General features: G+C 24.5%; 1 protein-coding gene across 1 annotated transcript in view; it reads left to right on the top strand.

Moving 5' to 3' along the window:
* The first annotated feature begins 5,198 nt into the window (after positions 1–5,198).
* Positions 5,199–18,009, top strand: part of LOC145828545 (testis-expressed protein 2-like) — a 28,630-nt gene continuing 15,819 nt past the window's right edge. The window contains exons 1-10 of the mRNA XM_082936305.1: positions 5,199–5,433; positions 7,526–7,641; positions 8,375–8,523; positions 8,641–8,846; positions 9,175–9,348; positions 9,659–9,710; positions 10,221–10,269; positions 10,880–10,963; positions 11,424–11,665; positions 15,449–15,588. Of these exons, the coding sequence (XP_082792431.1) occupies positions 5,212–5,433; positions 7,526–7,641; positions 8,375–8,523; positions 8,641–8,846; positions 9,175–9,348; positions 9,659–9,710; positions 10,221–10,269; positions 10,880–10,963; positions 11,424–11,665; positions 15,449–15,588 (1,434 nt within the window). The 5' untranslated portion in view covers positions 5,199–5,211. The remainder of the gene's footprint in view (positions 5,434–7,525; positions 7,642–8,374; positions 8,524–8,640; positions 8,847–9,174; positions 9,349–9,658; positions 9,711–10,220; positions 10,270–10,879; positions 10,964–11,423; positions 11,666–15,448; positions 15,589–18,009) is intronic.

Consider the following 18,009-nt stretch of genomic DNA (forward strand, 5'->3'; position numbering starts at 1 on the left):
GAACTGCCGCAAATCAATAAATTTGTTATAATTTAACTGTAAAACTGTACGAATTTGATATCAACTTCAAACATATATTGAATATTAATTTACAAACTGTTATTTTTTATAAAAAATACTCTAGAATTAACATATAACGCCTGTTTTAAAGCTGATGTGAATTAGTATTAACTAATAATAAATAGTTAATTAAGTTATGTTCGAAATCTCGATACTAGTTAATTCATAGACGTTTTTAGTAATTAATGGAATTTTAATAAAATCAACTTAAATGCTCTTTTAAATTCCTATATAGTTGATAAAAACTATTTATATAATACTAATTCTGAGTAAATGAATACCTAAATGAGTTTTTCACTACACATTTTTTAAACATGGAAGATCATTCTTATCTGAAAGTAAATAAAAAAATTAAACAAATTAAAAAAATTACAAAAAGAAATAACAAAATTATACAATAACAATAATTATAGAAAATTGTCAAAAAAAAAAACCGACCGATGGTAAAGGGAAAGAATAACTGTGATAGTAAAAACAAGAAACACAAAAAACAAAAAAAAAGTAAAAAGAAGAAAAAATAATAATTGCCTAGGGTTAGGGTAGGGGTCGGCAACATACGACCCGCGGAGGTAAAATGACCGCCCCTAACGTTTTTTAAAATTCGATGGAATCCGGCCTGCCAAAACTAATATTACAAAACTTAGTGTAGCAAGTTAGATATTATTAAAGTAATATTCTAGTCCAAGGTTGTTAAAAATAGATGATACCGGAACCTTACAACTTTAAAAAAGTTTTAGTATGAATTGTTAAGCCTGAATAGTTTTATCTAACAAATTGTTGTATTATTTAGTTCGAATTTTTGTAAGTAAAATAGTTTTGAAATAATAACTAAAGGATCCATAAAATTTATATCCGACCGGATCCGATTTATGTTTTTAAAATAGGATCAAGATCTAAAAAACGATTTTCAGGTCAGATTCAAATACTGGATTCGGTAGGTCACTAACTCGAAATACTCCGTCCCGCTAAAGGCTAAATTTTTCTTGATCAAACCCTGTAACTAAAAACGTTGCCCAGCCCACCGCCACCCTTAGATTGAGAGTACAGTGATAGTAAAAAAACTCAAAAACTAAATAAATTAGAAATAAAAGTTATTGACGAAGGGTTAAGGTAAGAGTTTTAGGGGAACAGGTAGTAAAAACAAAAGTTTGAAATAAGAAAGAAAATTGATTTATAAAAAAAGATATATTAAAAGAAGAAAAAAATTACTGACCAAGTGTTAAGGTTGTGGGTAACAGTTATAATAGTATAAAAAATTAAAAAAGAATAAAAATAAATTAAAAAAAGTATTACGAAAAAAGTTTAACCCTTGCAAAAGTGTTTTCCTACAAAATTATTCTTAGTGCAAAAGTGACCCTTCGTATATTTAATCCCACTACCTTTTTTATAATTAATTTAAAAAGTATCGAAAATTAGTTTGTTTACTTATTAACTATTCGTTTCTGTTTTTATTGCAAAAATTTTTAAATTCTTGTTATATTTTGTTAATTGATTAATTTTATGTATATTATTACTTTAATAATTGTACTTAATGTAGATCAGATAAACATATTTACAATCAGTACTATGAGTATATTTTTGTTAAGTAGCGTTGTTTTGATTATTTTTGTGCAAATATTTTTAGAACAATTTAGAATGGTATTAAACGGGTCTGATTAGGATAACAACAAAATTAAAACATTGAATTATTCTAGTAACAAAGTTTTTGTTCAAATCCTTCACCAATTTTTAAACTTATAAGCGAAAAGTGATACTTAGATAAAAATAAAATATTATCATACATAGTAATTTTAAATTTTAACAAAGTTTTCTAAATTTTAACTTAGTTATGAGTTAATTGTAAATAATTAAAACTCTAATTAAACTAAATAACAGTATGATACTTAAATTAAAAGGGATGAAAATTTTCTGTTTACTATTATAAATTATGTTAATAAAGTTTATTTAAAATAATTTAAAACCATTAAGTTAAATACGAGTCTTGTTGAAACGTTAAAGTTTTGCTTCTTATATATGCTGAATAAGCAAAAAAAAACTTTTATTTTTAATTATAGTCATTAATAAATTTACTTTTGATTAGATTTGATATGTTTTGGTTCGGCAGCTTAGGGATAAGGTATAAATATATATCTAATATACAAAACATTAAAAATAATTGCTGACTTAGCAAGTATTGGTGTAATACACCTTAACGTTTAAATCAGTCCAAGTTTAGTAAAATATTATTGCTTAACTAACTACTGGATTCGATATAATTAAAAGTGACTTTTAATTTACTTTTTTACTCAAATAAAATTAGTAGGAGAACAAGTCATCTTATTGAAGCATGTTTAATATAGCTAGAAAATATATTACTTATTAAATTATGTTTTAATCAGCCTTTAAATTAAAACCGAAATGATATATATAATAATTAATTTATGGCTTAAAGTTATAAAATCTATCTTAATTAATTTGTTGATTAAGTTAAAAAAAAACAGTCTTTTTAAACATAAAATTGTAAGTGTTTACTTGTTTAAGTTTAAAATTTACTTCGGGTTATTAAAGTTCATAAAAAACAAAATTTTAAATTAACACATTTTAAGTTAAGTTTTATAAATACGTAACAGATAAAGTATGAAAAAAATTGATATATTTTTGAAATAACTAACAAATTTTTCTAAATCAAAGTAATTTTTATAGATGTAATAAGTTAAAAGTTATTGTGTATAAAATATCTATGATATAAGAAAGAAACTTAAGTAATTCAATTTTTCAATGGTGTCTACTTGATTATCAGTTTTGTATTTGGGTATTTTTTATCTTATGATAAGAAAACAAACATCATTTGCATGAATGAAGCTAAATTTGCAAAAACTTTTCCTATGACTCAATATCTTGCATTTCACCTAGCAAAACAAACACAATATTGTATTAATTCTAAATAACTCTTTGAGTATATTATCTGTAACTGGTTTCTAAGGGTTAGTTTACTGTTAATAATCTTTTTGTTTAATGGTATATGCTTCAATGTTTGTAAATGTCCATTCATGGACAATATGTTAAAAGGTTTTTGTGGTGTGCTGAAAGTTTTTTTGTGTACCAAGTGTTAAAACAAATATTTTGAGCCCCTTTTTTTTCAATAAACTATAGTTTTAGGTTTTTTATTTCCTTTTTAAGTTTTTGTCATTATATTTTGACCTTTAAGTTATAACTTTAGTAATTTTACTACAAAAGCAACTTTAAAAAAATATATGAAGTTAAACTTTATTAAAATTTATTTAGTTTATTCCTGTTTTTTGTGTTATAATGACATTATAATACTACTTCACTTCAGAAGCAGTTGAAATTTATGCTTATAAGTATGAGCTTTCAATTAAGGTATAAATTACAAGTCTAGGTCATGTATTACTGTTTATCTTGTAATGTTAAACAATTAAAATGTTTTATTCTTTAAAAAGCACTATTTGTTTAAATTTATTAACTGACAATTATAGTAATTTGTTTATGTCCATTATTACAAGTTGAAGTAGTTTATAAAAAATAATTTTTAATTACTATGTGATATTTCTTACTTAAAAAAAGTTGTTATTTTCATTAATTGTTAAAACAAAAGTCATAATATACTTGGTTGCTACATAGTCTTGCAGTTCTGAAAATATTTTTTGAGTTGATTTGTAACAATTCTAATAAAGATTTTAAAACCAAATTGATTTAGTAACATTACTACTTATGAATTACTTATATATAATTTTGAAATAGATTATTAATTACTCCATTAAAAAAAGTTCCAAAAAATGCATATTCAGAATTCATTTTTCTCAAAGTTTAAAAATCAAGTAACTGAAGGATCACTTTTTAAATTAAAAATATGCTTTTTAATTTTATTTAGTTTTTAAAAACCAGCAATAACTTATAGGTAAATTAGTTGTTGCATTATCAGCTTCTAATGTAAAGTCAGATATTCTCAAAAAAGTCAATATTGCTACATTAGTTTGAAATTACTGGTTTTAGTATATTTTAAAATTTAAATAGTTGAAACTATATTTATTTAAGTATATTTTCTAAAAAGTTTCAAACTTAACTTAAAAATCTACATGAAAAATTGAATCTTTGTTTAAAAATTATTTATATTAAGGACTTATGTAATGTAAGTCTTCTAAACACAGTAACATATATTAATATCATCATAAAGCAAGTTTTATGAATTTTTAAACAGGGATTAAAATTAGTGGGTATATAAAAATTCTACTTTAAAAATTGATGAAAACTTTACATTTTTATTATATTGCAAACTCTTTATAAGTACTAGGGAGTCTAAAATACATGATAGGTCACTTTTTTACAAAGTGTCACTTTTGAGGAAAGAATATTTTTGCATAAAGAAACTATTGCAAGGGTTAAAAAAATATTATTTTTTATTCTATGAACTTTAACTATTTTTTTTTAAATTTAACTTTTAATGCTTATCTTTACCCTCAATTGGTAATTTCCTTTTCTTATTTTTTTTATAATTATTATTTTTTTCTTTTTTTCTTCATTTTTTTTAATTTTTTTCTATTTTTTTTTGTTTTTTTTTTTTTTTTTTTTGTTTTATTCATTGTTTTTACTATCACTCTTATCCCTTACCCTCAGTGGGTAGCTGTTTTTATTTTTTATTTTTTTATTTAATCTTTTTTATTGTTAAATATTTATTTTTATAATTTTTTGCAAAAATGACTCTTTGTTCAAAAGTGACCCTCTGTGCAAAAAAGTCTTTATGCAAAAGTGTCTTTGTGCAAAAGTTTTCCTTTGTCTATATTAGACTCTTAATGCAAAAATATCTTTTTGCATAACTTATCTGTTCCCGAATGTGAGATTTATTATTTTTGTCAGGTTGTGTGCATTTTCATAAACTAAATAATTAGGAGCAAAAGTTTTTCAAAGTATAACTTTAAAACTTCTCCTGTTGTAATATTAATTTGGTGTTTGCTTTGTAAAAATTAATCAACAAAGAGCAATTTTTGTTTGCTTTTATTGTAACTAAATAAAAAATTTGAAGTTCAAGTTTTAAAAAGTATTTTATAAAAATAATTTTGTGACCAGCCTTACATATGATATGAGTAGCAAAAGTCTATTAAATGTACAAAATAAATTATAAACATTTTATAACCAGCCTTAGTAAATAGTGAAATGACCAGCAAAGGTCTATTGAAACCCCAACATTTTACAAACAACAAACACACATTGTTTGATGATGAGAGTACTGAAGAGGAAGTAGACAATGATCCTGAAATGTTTGCTACTCTTCAGAGCAGTCCCAATAGAAGAAGTGGTTCCATCAACATCATCAGGGCAAGAAGTACCTCATCAAGCAGTTTGCAGTCAAAAAGTCTCCCTAAAGAAGTGCCAAAAGTAGGTTGTGTTTTATGCTCAAACTCTTTAATTCACATAAAAGAATGTGGAGTATTTTAAATAGATTATTTAAGGGCATAGGGGGGGGGGTAAACACCCTTTTTTGGTTTTTGATCTTATTTTATATAGTTTTTACTAAGCTACAAGATGCTTTTTTTAGATTTAAAAAATTCAAAATAACTTTTGAGATATAGCTGGTCTAAGTCGGAGGCAACAATAGGATCCTTATGGGAGGCACGAACTAAAACAGCAAATAACTAGAAATCACTAAAAATCTATCTCCTTCTACGTTTTTTGAGATAACTACTTCAAATTTTAAGGAAATGTTCCTTGCAGTATTTAGAAAATTCTGTCGGAACAGAATTTAAAAAATTAAAAAATAAAAATTTTATAACAAAAAAACAAAAAAAAACTGTTTTTTTGTTTATTTTTTATATAAAATTTTTATTTTTCATTTTTTTTCAAAATTCCTTCCGACACAATTTTCTAAATATATCAAGGAATATTTCCTGAAATTTTGAGGTAGTTATCTCAAAAAACGCAGGAGAAGATAGATTTTTAGTAAAATAGTCTATTTTTGCTTGCGCCTCCCATAAGGAACCTATTGTTGGCTCCGACTTTGACCGGCTATATCTCAAAAATTATTTTGAATTTTTTAAACCTATAAAAAGCATCTTGTAGCTTAGTAAAAACTATATAAAATAAGATCAAAAACCAAAAAAGAGTGTTTACCCCCCCCTATGCCCTTAAGCTAATGAAAATTGAAATTTCATTATTCTGTGGAACTTGATTTCATTTAACAACTAAAAAGTTTTTTTTTAAACGTAGATGATATGCTTAAGATTTTTAGCAACTTGTTTAAAACTAAGTATATGGTGTTTTCAAACTTAAAAGTTAAAATAGTTCTCAAGGTAAAATATTTAAAGCAAATTAAATACTTTTAGTTTTGTCAACATTTGAAAACTTTGAATTAAAGAAAAAGTTAAGCATAAACTATACTGTGTTTTTGTTTAAAAAGTTTTAAATGCAACACTACTGTGGTAAAAAATTTATCTTTGAAAAAAAAACAGTATATATTGCCTTTTTTTACTTAAGTAAGGACATATAAAGTTTTTTAGTTAATGGTATATTAACAAGTTAAATTTCTAACTAATTTTTAATCAGTTTTTTGTATAGAATTTAATTACGTAAAGTTTAATGATTTCAAAAATTAGTGATTATTGTAATAGTTTTAAATAAAAATATTTTAAACTCAGAGATTAAATATAAAAATAAAATAAGCTCTTAAGAATTCAGTAAATTTAGCAATATTTGTTAGTTAAAACAAATAACTCAATAAATTTAGAGATTAAAAACACCTGTACAAAGTATATATTTACCTAAAAACTGGAAAAAAAGTGAATCAATATCAACAACCTGTTAATATATTTCAAAGTTATGATAATTATTTTTTCTGATATTGTGAATAAGCTATTTTAATCATAATTTTTAAAACACTTCCTATAAGCTTTTTAATACTTCAGTTAATACTTTTAGTACAGCATTAAAAAACCTTTTAAAGAAAGTGTTGTAAATTAGTCAAAATTAATAGCAAAGATAAAGGAATAGAGTTATAATTTTTTGAAATATTTTGTCACAGTGGATATATTTAACAAATTGGGTGGTATTTCATTTGCATTGTTTACTTAAAACAATAATCGAAATTTCCACTTATTGGTATTTATCTTTATTGAAAGCAGGTTATGCCAATTAATTATTGAAGAAGTTTCCATATCAATTTTGAAAATTCCATCTTTCCATTAATAATTTAATACTTTTTAAATCACTTAAAGAAAATACTCAGATTAAGCATAGCAAACTTTGAAGGTCTATTAATATTACAAATTTTACTAAAACAAAAACTATGTTTGATAACTAAAAACTTAATTTATTATTTTGACTCCTTTTTTCTTTATTATATAATGTCCAGATTTAAAAATAGGTATCTAATACTATTTTAAATTTGTTTGTAAACATAACTTCAATAATGATGTGAATCCAAATTTTATATCTTATATTTTTATTTCTTTTTATAAAGTGTTTATATATTCAGATAAAACAAGGTGAACTAGTGGGGAGTCACCCATTGGATGTGAATCCAAATTCAACTTCCTCTGAGGATGAACTTCCAAAGACATCAACTCCAATACCAGCCAGTAAAAATAAACAGTAAGATATTACATAATTCTAATAATTTGTTGGTAAAAATACATAATTTATTTGCTAATACTTTAATGCAAGCTATATTATTAAGTTTATTAGGTATCCTATTTTCTTAAAGCTATTTTGTTAAATACAAACAATGTAAATTACATTATGTTTCCAAGGTTTTTGTACATTTAATATTTTAAAAGTTACATTACTTTTACACAAACAATTTAAATGAAGAGTACTAAACTTAAAAAGAAAACAAAAGCAGTACTAAAAAGTTTATTTAAACATTGATATAAGCACTATAAGTGTTGATAAAAATTGTCAATCAGTTTGTCATAGAAAACATCAAATTGTCAAATCTGTAACATTATTTCTAATTGATTTCCTTTTTGTAAATTGAATTTAAAACTGGTTTTAATAAGAAAGCTTAGAGTATAAACTAAATGATACTTTTTATAGAACAGGAAAATTTCAGTTAACTCTTGAGATATTACAAGTTGTGTAAAAAAATATTTAAATTAAAAAAATAAATTTAATTGATTTTGTAATTTTTACATTGAAATCAAAACCAATTTTGTCAAGAAACTTTCTAAGCATAATATTAGTTTGTTAGTTGTCAATTATTTTGTCATAGAAAACATCATATTGTCAAATCTGTGTATAAAACATTATATTTAATTTATTTTGTACTTTGTACATTGAAACGGATTTTGTTAAGAAATTTACGGAACATAATACTTTGTGACAGAAAACAGAGAAGCAAGTTCAGCCACAGGTTGGGAAACTTCATACGAAGCAACATTGATGAGAATCATGATGAGAACCAGTCCTACATCAACACGGCCTCTTTGCTGTGGAACAACAAGTCCAAGCTTGTCAATCAGTTCAAAGAAAAAGGTTTGTTTGTTGTTTTGTCTAGTTACAGGGTGGCTAGTTACAGTTTTGTGATACTATTCTTTTAATTATTATTTAATTTAAACTATTTTTAGTTTAGTCTTTTATTTTTCATTACAGTTCATTCCCACGGAGGCTTATCAGCATACATTAGGTCACCAACTACACCACAAGCGCCCAATCAAAACACTGCAATGCATGGCAACAAAATGCATAGCAACCAGGCTGTTACCAGGGAGTTAGATGACCTCAACACTGCCTCCAGTGGTGGTCACCAACCTTCAAAATCAATGCCTGCGATAAGTTCCCATGATGACAAACAACAGGTTTGCAGAGCTTTATATTTCTATTGAATTATTTAAGTTTGCAATTAATCAATAATAATGTAATTTTGCCGTTCATAGGTGAAGACCAAAAAGTTTTACAAAAAAGCTTTATATCAACAAATTAAATATCTCTAAAATTTAAATTCAGTTTTAATATTTTATTTAATGACTAATTTAAAGTTGTTAGCAAAAAAATACTTTGGATTTTTAGCTATCCTTGACAATAAGTAATAAGTAATGTAAAAAAATTAAAATATGCTGATAGTTTTTAAACTAATGATAAAATATATTTTTATTTGATATAAATGAATAATTTTCTTTAATATAGGATGAAGATACACCCATTAAATCCTCAGCCAATGAAAACAGTGCAAATAACACGCCATCCAATAAAAATGGTTCAATTAACATCAGTCAAAATTCCAGCTCATTTCTCAACGAGATAAGAAACAAGGTGCAAAAAAATGCCTTCATAAAGAAAAGAGCAATGGAAAACCTTGATGTTAGTTTTAAATACTTGAAAGTTGTCACTAATTTTTTGATATAATATTTTTTTAATCATATTTTTCATAAAAAGTGTTTTCCTTGCAAATGTTTGTAAAAACATCACCTATATGTTAAAGTAAATTATTTTCATATGTCTACTTCAACAACTAGCAAACAGTAAATTTTTATACAATTTGTCAAATCATAGATTCAACTGCTAAAATTAAATCAAAATATGAAAATAAGTTTTGCAATGTTTAACAACAAATCTTAATTGCTTGTATTTAATTAATTATTTTTTTTTGAAATAAATTAGTTTTTTACAGCACACAGCTCAATCACTTACAAATCAAGCCGCTGGAGATGAAAGCATTCCAGGTTTGTTTTCTATTATAAAACTTGTAAAAAATATCTCATGTTTTAGAAATACACAGCTTTGTTGATGAACTAACTTTACCTTATAAATAACTTTACCTATTTACTAACTAATTTTTAAAATACCAATATAAAATTAAAAACCCTTAGTTCATGTTTTTTGAAATATTTTATTACTTTTACTTGTAAGCTTAGTAAGCCTCATTATAAAAAATTAGTTTTAAATATTAGGTAGTTTTTGTAAAGATTTTTGTTTTTTACCAATCAAAACTAACTAGTGAAGTTTAAAAAAAATTGATAACAAACATGTGGAATATTTTTTAGAATTTTTATTTACTTAAAATTTATTTACTATTATTTGTAAGCTTAGCAGTATTTAAAAAAAAAATAGTACTCAACAGTACTCTGATTTTCAATGTCTTTGTTTAGAAGTTTTTTTTACTCTCAAAGTTAACTAATTCAATTCTTGAAAACGTTCATTGTAAAAGCAAACAATTAATTTTTTTTTTTCAGATGCACCAACCAACTCACCCATAACTACAGGCAGCAAAATATTAAACAGGTTTATTTAATTTATTCACTTTTAATAATATTTTTGACTTAATTTTAATTCTATTGGTTTTGAAAACAAAACTACTAACAATAAGTTATCTGCAAGTTTCAATCAGCTAAAAGTTTTATTAGACAATAAGTTGCATAATAAGTTGAGTAATGACTTGAAAACAATGTTGTTTGTTTTTATTTTATAAAGATGCTTACAATTGAAAAATAGTCAATTAAAAATATTGTTTTATGGTGTACCAAGATTTTTTTGATGTTATAGTTGTTTAAATTTATTGGTAAAAACTACATCATACTATACACATAAAATAAAATATAGTGTAGACTACATACTTAAGATTTTAGAAATAATAAGAAATTTTTTTTCTATTCATAACTCAAAAATATTTCTGTAAAAAATATTTAAACTTTTAAATATAAATGAGTTATAAGAATTACACTATTTGTTTCAACGATAAATATTCATAACGGTATAACACTATAACTATACTGCAAAATGAATCAATAAATTACATATTGGTAAGTAATACTCATACTATGTATACTTCATATTAGAAATCAATTTAAATGTTTGTGTTTTGTTGTTGTTTGTTTAATTTTAGTATTTGCAGCTCCAAGTTAGCAGTGTCTTTCAAGTCACTTTTGCAGAAGAAACTACAAAAAGAACCGTCCAATGAAGACAACTCTGACAGAGTGTTAGTTTATTTTAGAGTTCGGATTATTTTTTTAATCAATCTAAATTTGTTCTTAAAATCTTCATTTAGAAATTAAAAAGTTTTTTAAGTAGAGCGTTTACATTGATCATAAAGTTTAGTATTTTTAAGGGTTCAATGATTATATTAATTGTAAGTTTTGTTTGTTTCCAGATCAGTTTGTTATCAAAGAAAATATTTTGCTCGAATTTTTCATTGAATTCTTTTAGCCATCAAATTAGAATGTAAAACATTTACATTCGTCATATAAATCTAACATTTATTATTTCATAAAACTTTTTTTAATTTAAAGTAACTCAAAAAAAAAAAGATTAACTGAATCTTAACTAATAAAAGAATTAAGATACTTCTTTGATACATTTTATACAATGTAATAAAAAAATATATTTAATAATATTTTTTTTTAATTACACAATTAAAATATTTCTACAATTTTCAACAGTTCCACCAGCAGCAGCTCCCCAGGAAAAGTTTCACCCGAACCCCAGCCAGAAACCCCACAAAAACAACTCTTCAACAGTGACGTCACTGATAAACATGATGACGTAACAAATACGGATGACGTCACAGTTGAAATAGAGGAAGGTGGGAGTATATCCCCGTCTTGTTTTCTTATTATGACGTCACTGGTGTTCGCTTACTTGTGGGTTCCCAAACCTTACATGGTCGAAGTGTTTGTTAGAGGTAGGTTATAATATAAAGTCTTCAATTAAAATTTATTTAAAAAATCAAATAAAGATTTATTATGTTTTAATTTTAATTTTTGTTTTTAATAGTATAAAGTAATGTAGTGTTAAAAGTTTTAGTTGTTAGAAGCTGATAGTCTGTTTTTACATTTTAAAATAATTAAGTAGATTTTCTGATATTATTCGTTCTGAAGTTTTTATTTTTAAGCTTTTAAAACACGTTTTGTTAAACTAATTGGGAAGTTAGTAAAATTTTACTTTGAACTAAGCTTGAATATTGAATATTGAATATTGGTAAAAGTACTATTTTATATGCAATACTTAATCAAGTTGTATGTATTCAACAAAAAAGTAGTAGTTTTTTAATTTGATTGATAATATAATTCTAAACTATGTTGTTTAGTAAACTGTTTAAATTTAAATGAACTGTAAATGCATTTTTATTGACCTTTAAATTCATTTTTACACAATGGATTAGTAAATTATTTAAACTGTCAGCCCCACAACTATTTTTATACGTCAGCGAACTGTTATATATATATACACCAGGGTTTCCCAAACTCATTTTCTAAATCGCCCCCTTTTCAGAAATTCGGAAAATAATCGCCCCCCACGATTTTACAAAGTAGTTTTTCTCTTGAGTAGAAACTTTTGAGCCGAAAAAGTTGTGTTCGAAATGTAATTTAGTCTGGTACTTCTTATGCATGCACTTTTGAGCTGTGTTCAAAGTAGTTTACAGGGCTTGAGAAAATAAGTTACATTTGTTTTCTTATAAGCCCAGTTAAGTGTATTATAATATTAAATTATTAAAAAGCCTTGTGTAACCTGTAATTAATGCTGTTTAGAAATGATCTGTATTGAAACTAATGAAACTTTTAGGGTAGTAGTGGACAACTTTTGTAGTCATCAATTCATATTTACTAAAAAATCTTTTCTAGTTTCAACTCGTTTAACAAATGTAATTGCGGGCTGCATAACTTAAAAAAATAACATATAAGAAAATTAAAAAACTCGAACGAAATTGTAATAAAATGATTTAGTATTATGGTGATCTAGGAAATACTATTGTGAACTGAAAACCAAATTGAAAGTGTATTTCAAAATATTTAGAATCAAAAAAATAAATTTTGTTTCTTTTGCACAAGTAGCTTCCAAGTTACTTAGCATGTCGATATTTGACTGGATCTTAACCGTACGTTAACCATCTGAAATCTTAATTTAAACCTGACATTATAATAATCTCTCAAATAACGAATTTCGGACATTTAGAAGTTAATACTAAGTAACTTGTTTAAACCGCTCAAAGTACTAAAATTATTTTATAAATAGGCATATTCTAAAATTACTATACCAGAGATTAAGAAACTAAAAAAAAAGGAACAGTTTATTTTACACATAATAAAACAAATAATAAAAAATAATTTCTGATCTAGTTGAAGGAAGTTTGACCGACTGGTTGATTATATCACATGAAAAGTGGTTTCATCAACAGCTTCAGATAATGTAGTAAAGTTATTAATTTCAATGCTAAGATATATTATAAGTAAGTCAGTTGTAAAGTTAAAAACTTAATTTTAAACTTTTTAAACTACATGTTTTGTAATAGAATACCATTAAACAGTATTTGACTTGGAATAACCTTTAGGAAACTAAACCTTAGTTTTAACATTTTCTTTTTTTTTAGTTTAAATTCAAAAAAAAATCAAAAGTTTTACAGTTAATTCTGTGAACAGAAAGCAATCGATTAAAAAATTCTTTTAACTAGCTTAAAATTTTGTTTTGTAACTGCAGCAGTCTTTTAATGGCTTATTTAATACTGTTTAAATTTATTTTTTCTCTAGTCATTACCCTATAATAATTTACCAGAAGAAAAGAGTGAAAAACGAAAAGCTAGTGTTTAACTAACAAAATAAACAACACATTCTAATTGCTAATATATTAAAAATTAAGATAAAACAAAAAACATTTGTATAAATAGTTTAAAATTCTTTAATGTATAGGTTTTTTAACAATAACAAATCAAGTTTGAGTTAAAGAATCTTTTAAATGAAAAATTTGAAGTAATTTCAAATAGAGACCTTAAATCTATACTCTTTTAAAACCAAAAAAAACTTAAATGGTTATCAAGATTTATTTACTTATACAGATTAAAGAAGTAATAACAAAAATGATTCAAATAAATTTCTTTCAAACAAACACTTTAATCACTATGCTATAAAAACTTTCAATGTAATGTAATACGAAATATAAACTACGAAAATAACCAGGTCAAAATAAAATTAATAACAGATTTAAAACATAAATGATTTAATAAATACAGTAGACTTCCGCTTGAGTTGGCACTTTGAACGAAATAAAAAAGTGCAAGCTCAAAAATTATTACCTTTTTTTTACAAAATGATAAACTTGAATATGTTATATGCAATAACGTTATGCAAAAACATAAAATCAACTAAAACATAAAACAAACATTCATTAAAAAAGTAGATCTATGTAAGATATTAAATATTATGATTTTTTTGTTTTATTAATACTTAGTTAGTAATAGGCTTTATTTAAGTTAAATTTTAGAAAACATGAATCTGCAATTTTTTGGGTAAAAAGTGCGAACTCAAGAGGAAGTCTACCGTAATTAATATTTATTAGGCATTATGCAAACCTGTTGTAGAATAAATAACTTAATAAAATTTTATTATAAAAAGACTATTTAAATACAATACAAACCAGGTTAAATAAAAAGTATTTTAAAAGATTAAATAAAACAAAAAAATTTCATAAAATAATATCTGCTACTGAAGTCTAATATAATGTGTAGGATGAGGTTCATGACTGCTTGCAAGTTTTTCTAATCTGATTTTTAATCAGTAAAAAAAAGCCTCCTTTACAAATATCTAGATTAGATCTTTTGCTCAAGATGTTGATAACTGATCTGAAAGCTTTCTCAACAACATAGCTAGAAGGAAAAACTATAAACAATAATCTATTATACTCTCAAATGATTGGATACTTTTGCCTTAGTTTTTGTTGAGTCCAAAAGCTTTCATTTCGTTCTTTTGAAAAATTCACTTTTATTTCAAGGTCAGTGACTTTTCAAAAAACATTTGGAAATATCATGAGGTGATATAACTATCACCTCATGATATTTCCAATTGTTTTTTGAAAAGTCACTAAGTTAGACTAAGAAATTTAGGGTTGCCAATTTACCTAGAAACTTAATAATATATAACATATATTTTTATGAACAATTTATGATCCCAAATAACATATATGTCAGGTTATAAAATGGTGAGAGGGATTCCGATCGTCTATGATCTATGTAATTGTTAAATAAGAAAATATATGAATGAAAATATGTAATTTACTTGAAAGTAGGAGTCATAAGTACTTGATTTTTTTCTCTATATTTTACATTAATAAAATAAACTTGTTTTGTTTAAGTTTTACTTCAGGGTCAAATATTTACTAGCAAGCTAAAATTAGTTAATTAGCAATATAAAAATTAAAAATTTTATGACAGCCCAAAATTTCATAATCGCCCCCTTTTCGCCCCCTTACTAGTTATCGCCCACCCTTTCGCCCCCTTACTAATTATCGCCCCTCGACTTACTAAAATCGCCCCCAGGGGGGCGATTTCGCCTACTTTGGGAAACCCTGATATACACTTTTATGAATTGAAGTTATATTTGTAAAGTGTACAGAAAAATTGTGATAGGATGGTCAAGTCAAGAAAAAGAAGTTTTTAATTAAAAAACCAGTATAAAAAAAAACAACTTATTTACAGGAATATTTTGTGGGTTTTTCATACTTTCAGCTCTTTTGTTCATATTTCCAATCACAAAACCAGAGAAAAAGAAAATAAAAGTTTACGACGGAAAGCAAGAAAGTTTAAAAAGTAGCTATGATACCACTGCTGCTAAAAAGGTAACATATGTTTAATATTTATTTGAAGTTATTACATAAAAAACTTATAAAAGTTTTTAAAGATAAAACAATAACAGTTTTCTTTTATATTTTAAACAGAAGAATTTTTTTATACTGCAGCATTTTTAAAACCTTATTAAATAAAAGCTAAAAAAATAAAGCTTTGTACTAAATCAATCATAAATTTTACTGAACTTATTTCTTGCAATTAGAAATCAATTTTATTTATTTAAAATGTATTATTAATTGTTTTCCTGTTGAACTTGATAAAGTTTAATAAAGTTTGATGAACTTTTATTACTTTAAAATTAGTAAACAGTTGTTAATAATGAGCAATATTTTTCCATTAGTTCATTTGGAAATTATAGCTTTTTATTTTTTTAGATTTTATTACAAAAACCTACGTTGAATTGTTTTTATCTTTTTTTTAAACTTCAAGTTAACATAACCTTGTGAACCTAATTAGAGAGAAAAAAAACCTTTCTGTTTCATAAAAAAAATATGTTTAACTTCCTTAAAAGTTATTCCTGTTTAAAAGGTTACAAGTGTGTGTAGTTTAAAACAAAAGTTTCTAGAAAGCCTTTAAAACCTGTCGAATTTGTTTACATCACAGATCAATGTTCAGTTTTATGTATAGTTAAAGCAAAACTTGTCACTGTAGTTTTGTAAATCTTTTTTAAAACTTGTTTATATAACATAAGTTTGTCAAGCTAAGTTTGTACTTGGGTAAAAACATCCTTTTTTCAAGACACGCGAATTATTAATTATTTATCAGTTTATTTTTATGTGCTCAGAATAAGCACTTTGTTATACTTTGAAAATAAGTAGATTTTTTTTAAGTTTTGATTTGTGTTTTTTTGCGTAATGATATGTAATTTTCAAATTTAAGTTTTAGTAATTATTATAGCATTGTTATATAAGTTTGTTTCAAACTTGTTAAAAGTCATATGATGTTTTTATGGCTCTTTAACCTTTATTTATACCAATTAAGCTTGTCAAGTTAATTAAAAAATGCACTTAAACAAGATAAACAAACTTCATAAATATTTACAAGAACATATAGGTTTGCAGTCTAATAAACATTTGAAAAAAGATTGCAAAAAGTGTGTTATAAAACTTTATAAAAGATTCAATTTTTGAAGTTAGTAGTGAAGTTTTCTTTTCGGTTCTTTTTAGTACTAAGGTAAATTTGTTCAAACCACAATACCTTGCTAATGCAACTTTTTTTTAATTTCCTAATCTCTATTAACATTTAAAATTATCGTTTTATTCTAGTAGTTTAAGAAAAACATTTTGTGAAAAACTATTCTAAATAACTAAATACTAATATTAATGTATTGTAACTATTCATATTTAGTCAATATTTTATGTTATGTTTGCATTTTACTTTGTAAAAGAACTTTTTGATAATCTTATTAAACCTTGGTAAATTTTTGTTTGTTATACGCAAGCTTGTCAATGTAATCTCTAGTCGAGCACAAATAATCTTTTACAAAAAAATACAAAAAAGTTTTAAATTATTTATGGGAAGTTTGCTAACAACCATGAGATTTACGGCTTATTAAAAACTTACCAACGTATAATGACAGCTAAAATCCGTATCAAATATTTATTAAAGCATGTTGGAATAATAAAAATTTACAAGCTGCCGACGTTTATATGGACTTTTTTATTATTCGCTTGTTATTTCAACTTTAAATGTAAGGTAAATTGATAATAAAAGGCTTAGAACTAAAGTTTGCCTCAAAATTTATATATATGTATATTTAGTTTAAGAGTGCTGTATATATTATTGTTTAAGTTTTAAGAATTTCATAATTGGAACTTACTTTTAAATGTTAAAAACAATTAATTTTAAGCTAAAATAGTTTAAAACTTCATATGTTGTAAAATATTTTGTTCAATATAAAAAGTGCAGTTTTTAAAGTTTTAAAAACTTATAACAAGCGTGAATATTCTATGAAAAGCATATGTTGTGTCAGACATTCAACGTTCATAATGGCTTTGTTTGAAATTTAAAAAGCTTATAATTATGCTGTTTAGCGTAACTTTAAACTTGTAATCAATTAGTTTTCTGTATAAAATACATCCTTCTGTAGTAGTTATCTAACTAGACTACTTAAAGTCGAGAAATTTTAAGTTTTATGATATTAAATTTTTGTTGTTTGTCTCTATCTTGCATTTTTGTTTTTATGCAGTTCTGCGGTCCTAATGCAAACAAAGTTTTAATGCTGTGCTTAAAGCTTTTTTATTTTACTACTTAGTTAATAATAAAATTGGTGTTTTAACACTGTCAGTTTTTTGAAAGTTTTTCTACGATAACGTTAGGTTTAGTTAGCTGTTTAGAATTGAACAAACAAATATGATGTGAATATTTAATATGAAACAGAAGCTTCTGTTGATCTTTTAAACAAAAGCTTA

Source organism: Thalia democratica, chromosome 1 (assembly GCF_965202585.1).
Source record: "Thalia democratica chromosome 1, ktThaDemo2.hap1.1, whole genome shotgun sequence".
Lineage (NCBI taxonomy): Eukaryota > Metazoa > Chordata > Thaliacea > Salpida > Salpidae > Thalia > Thalia democratica.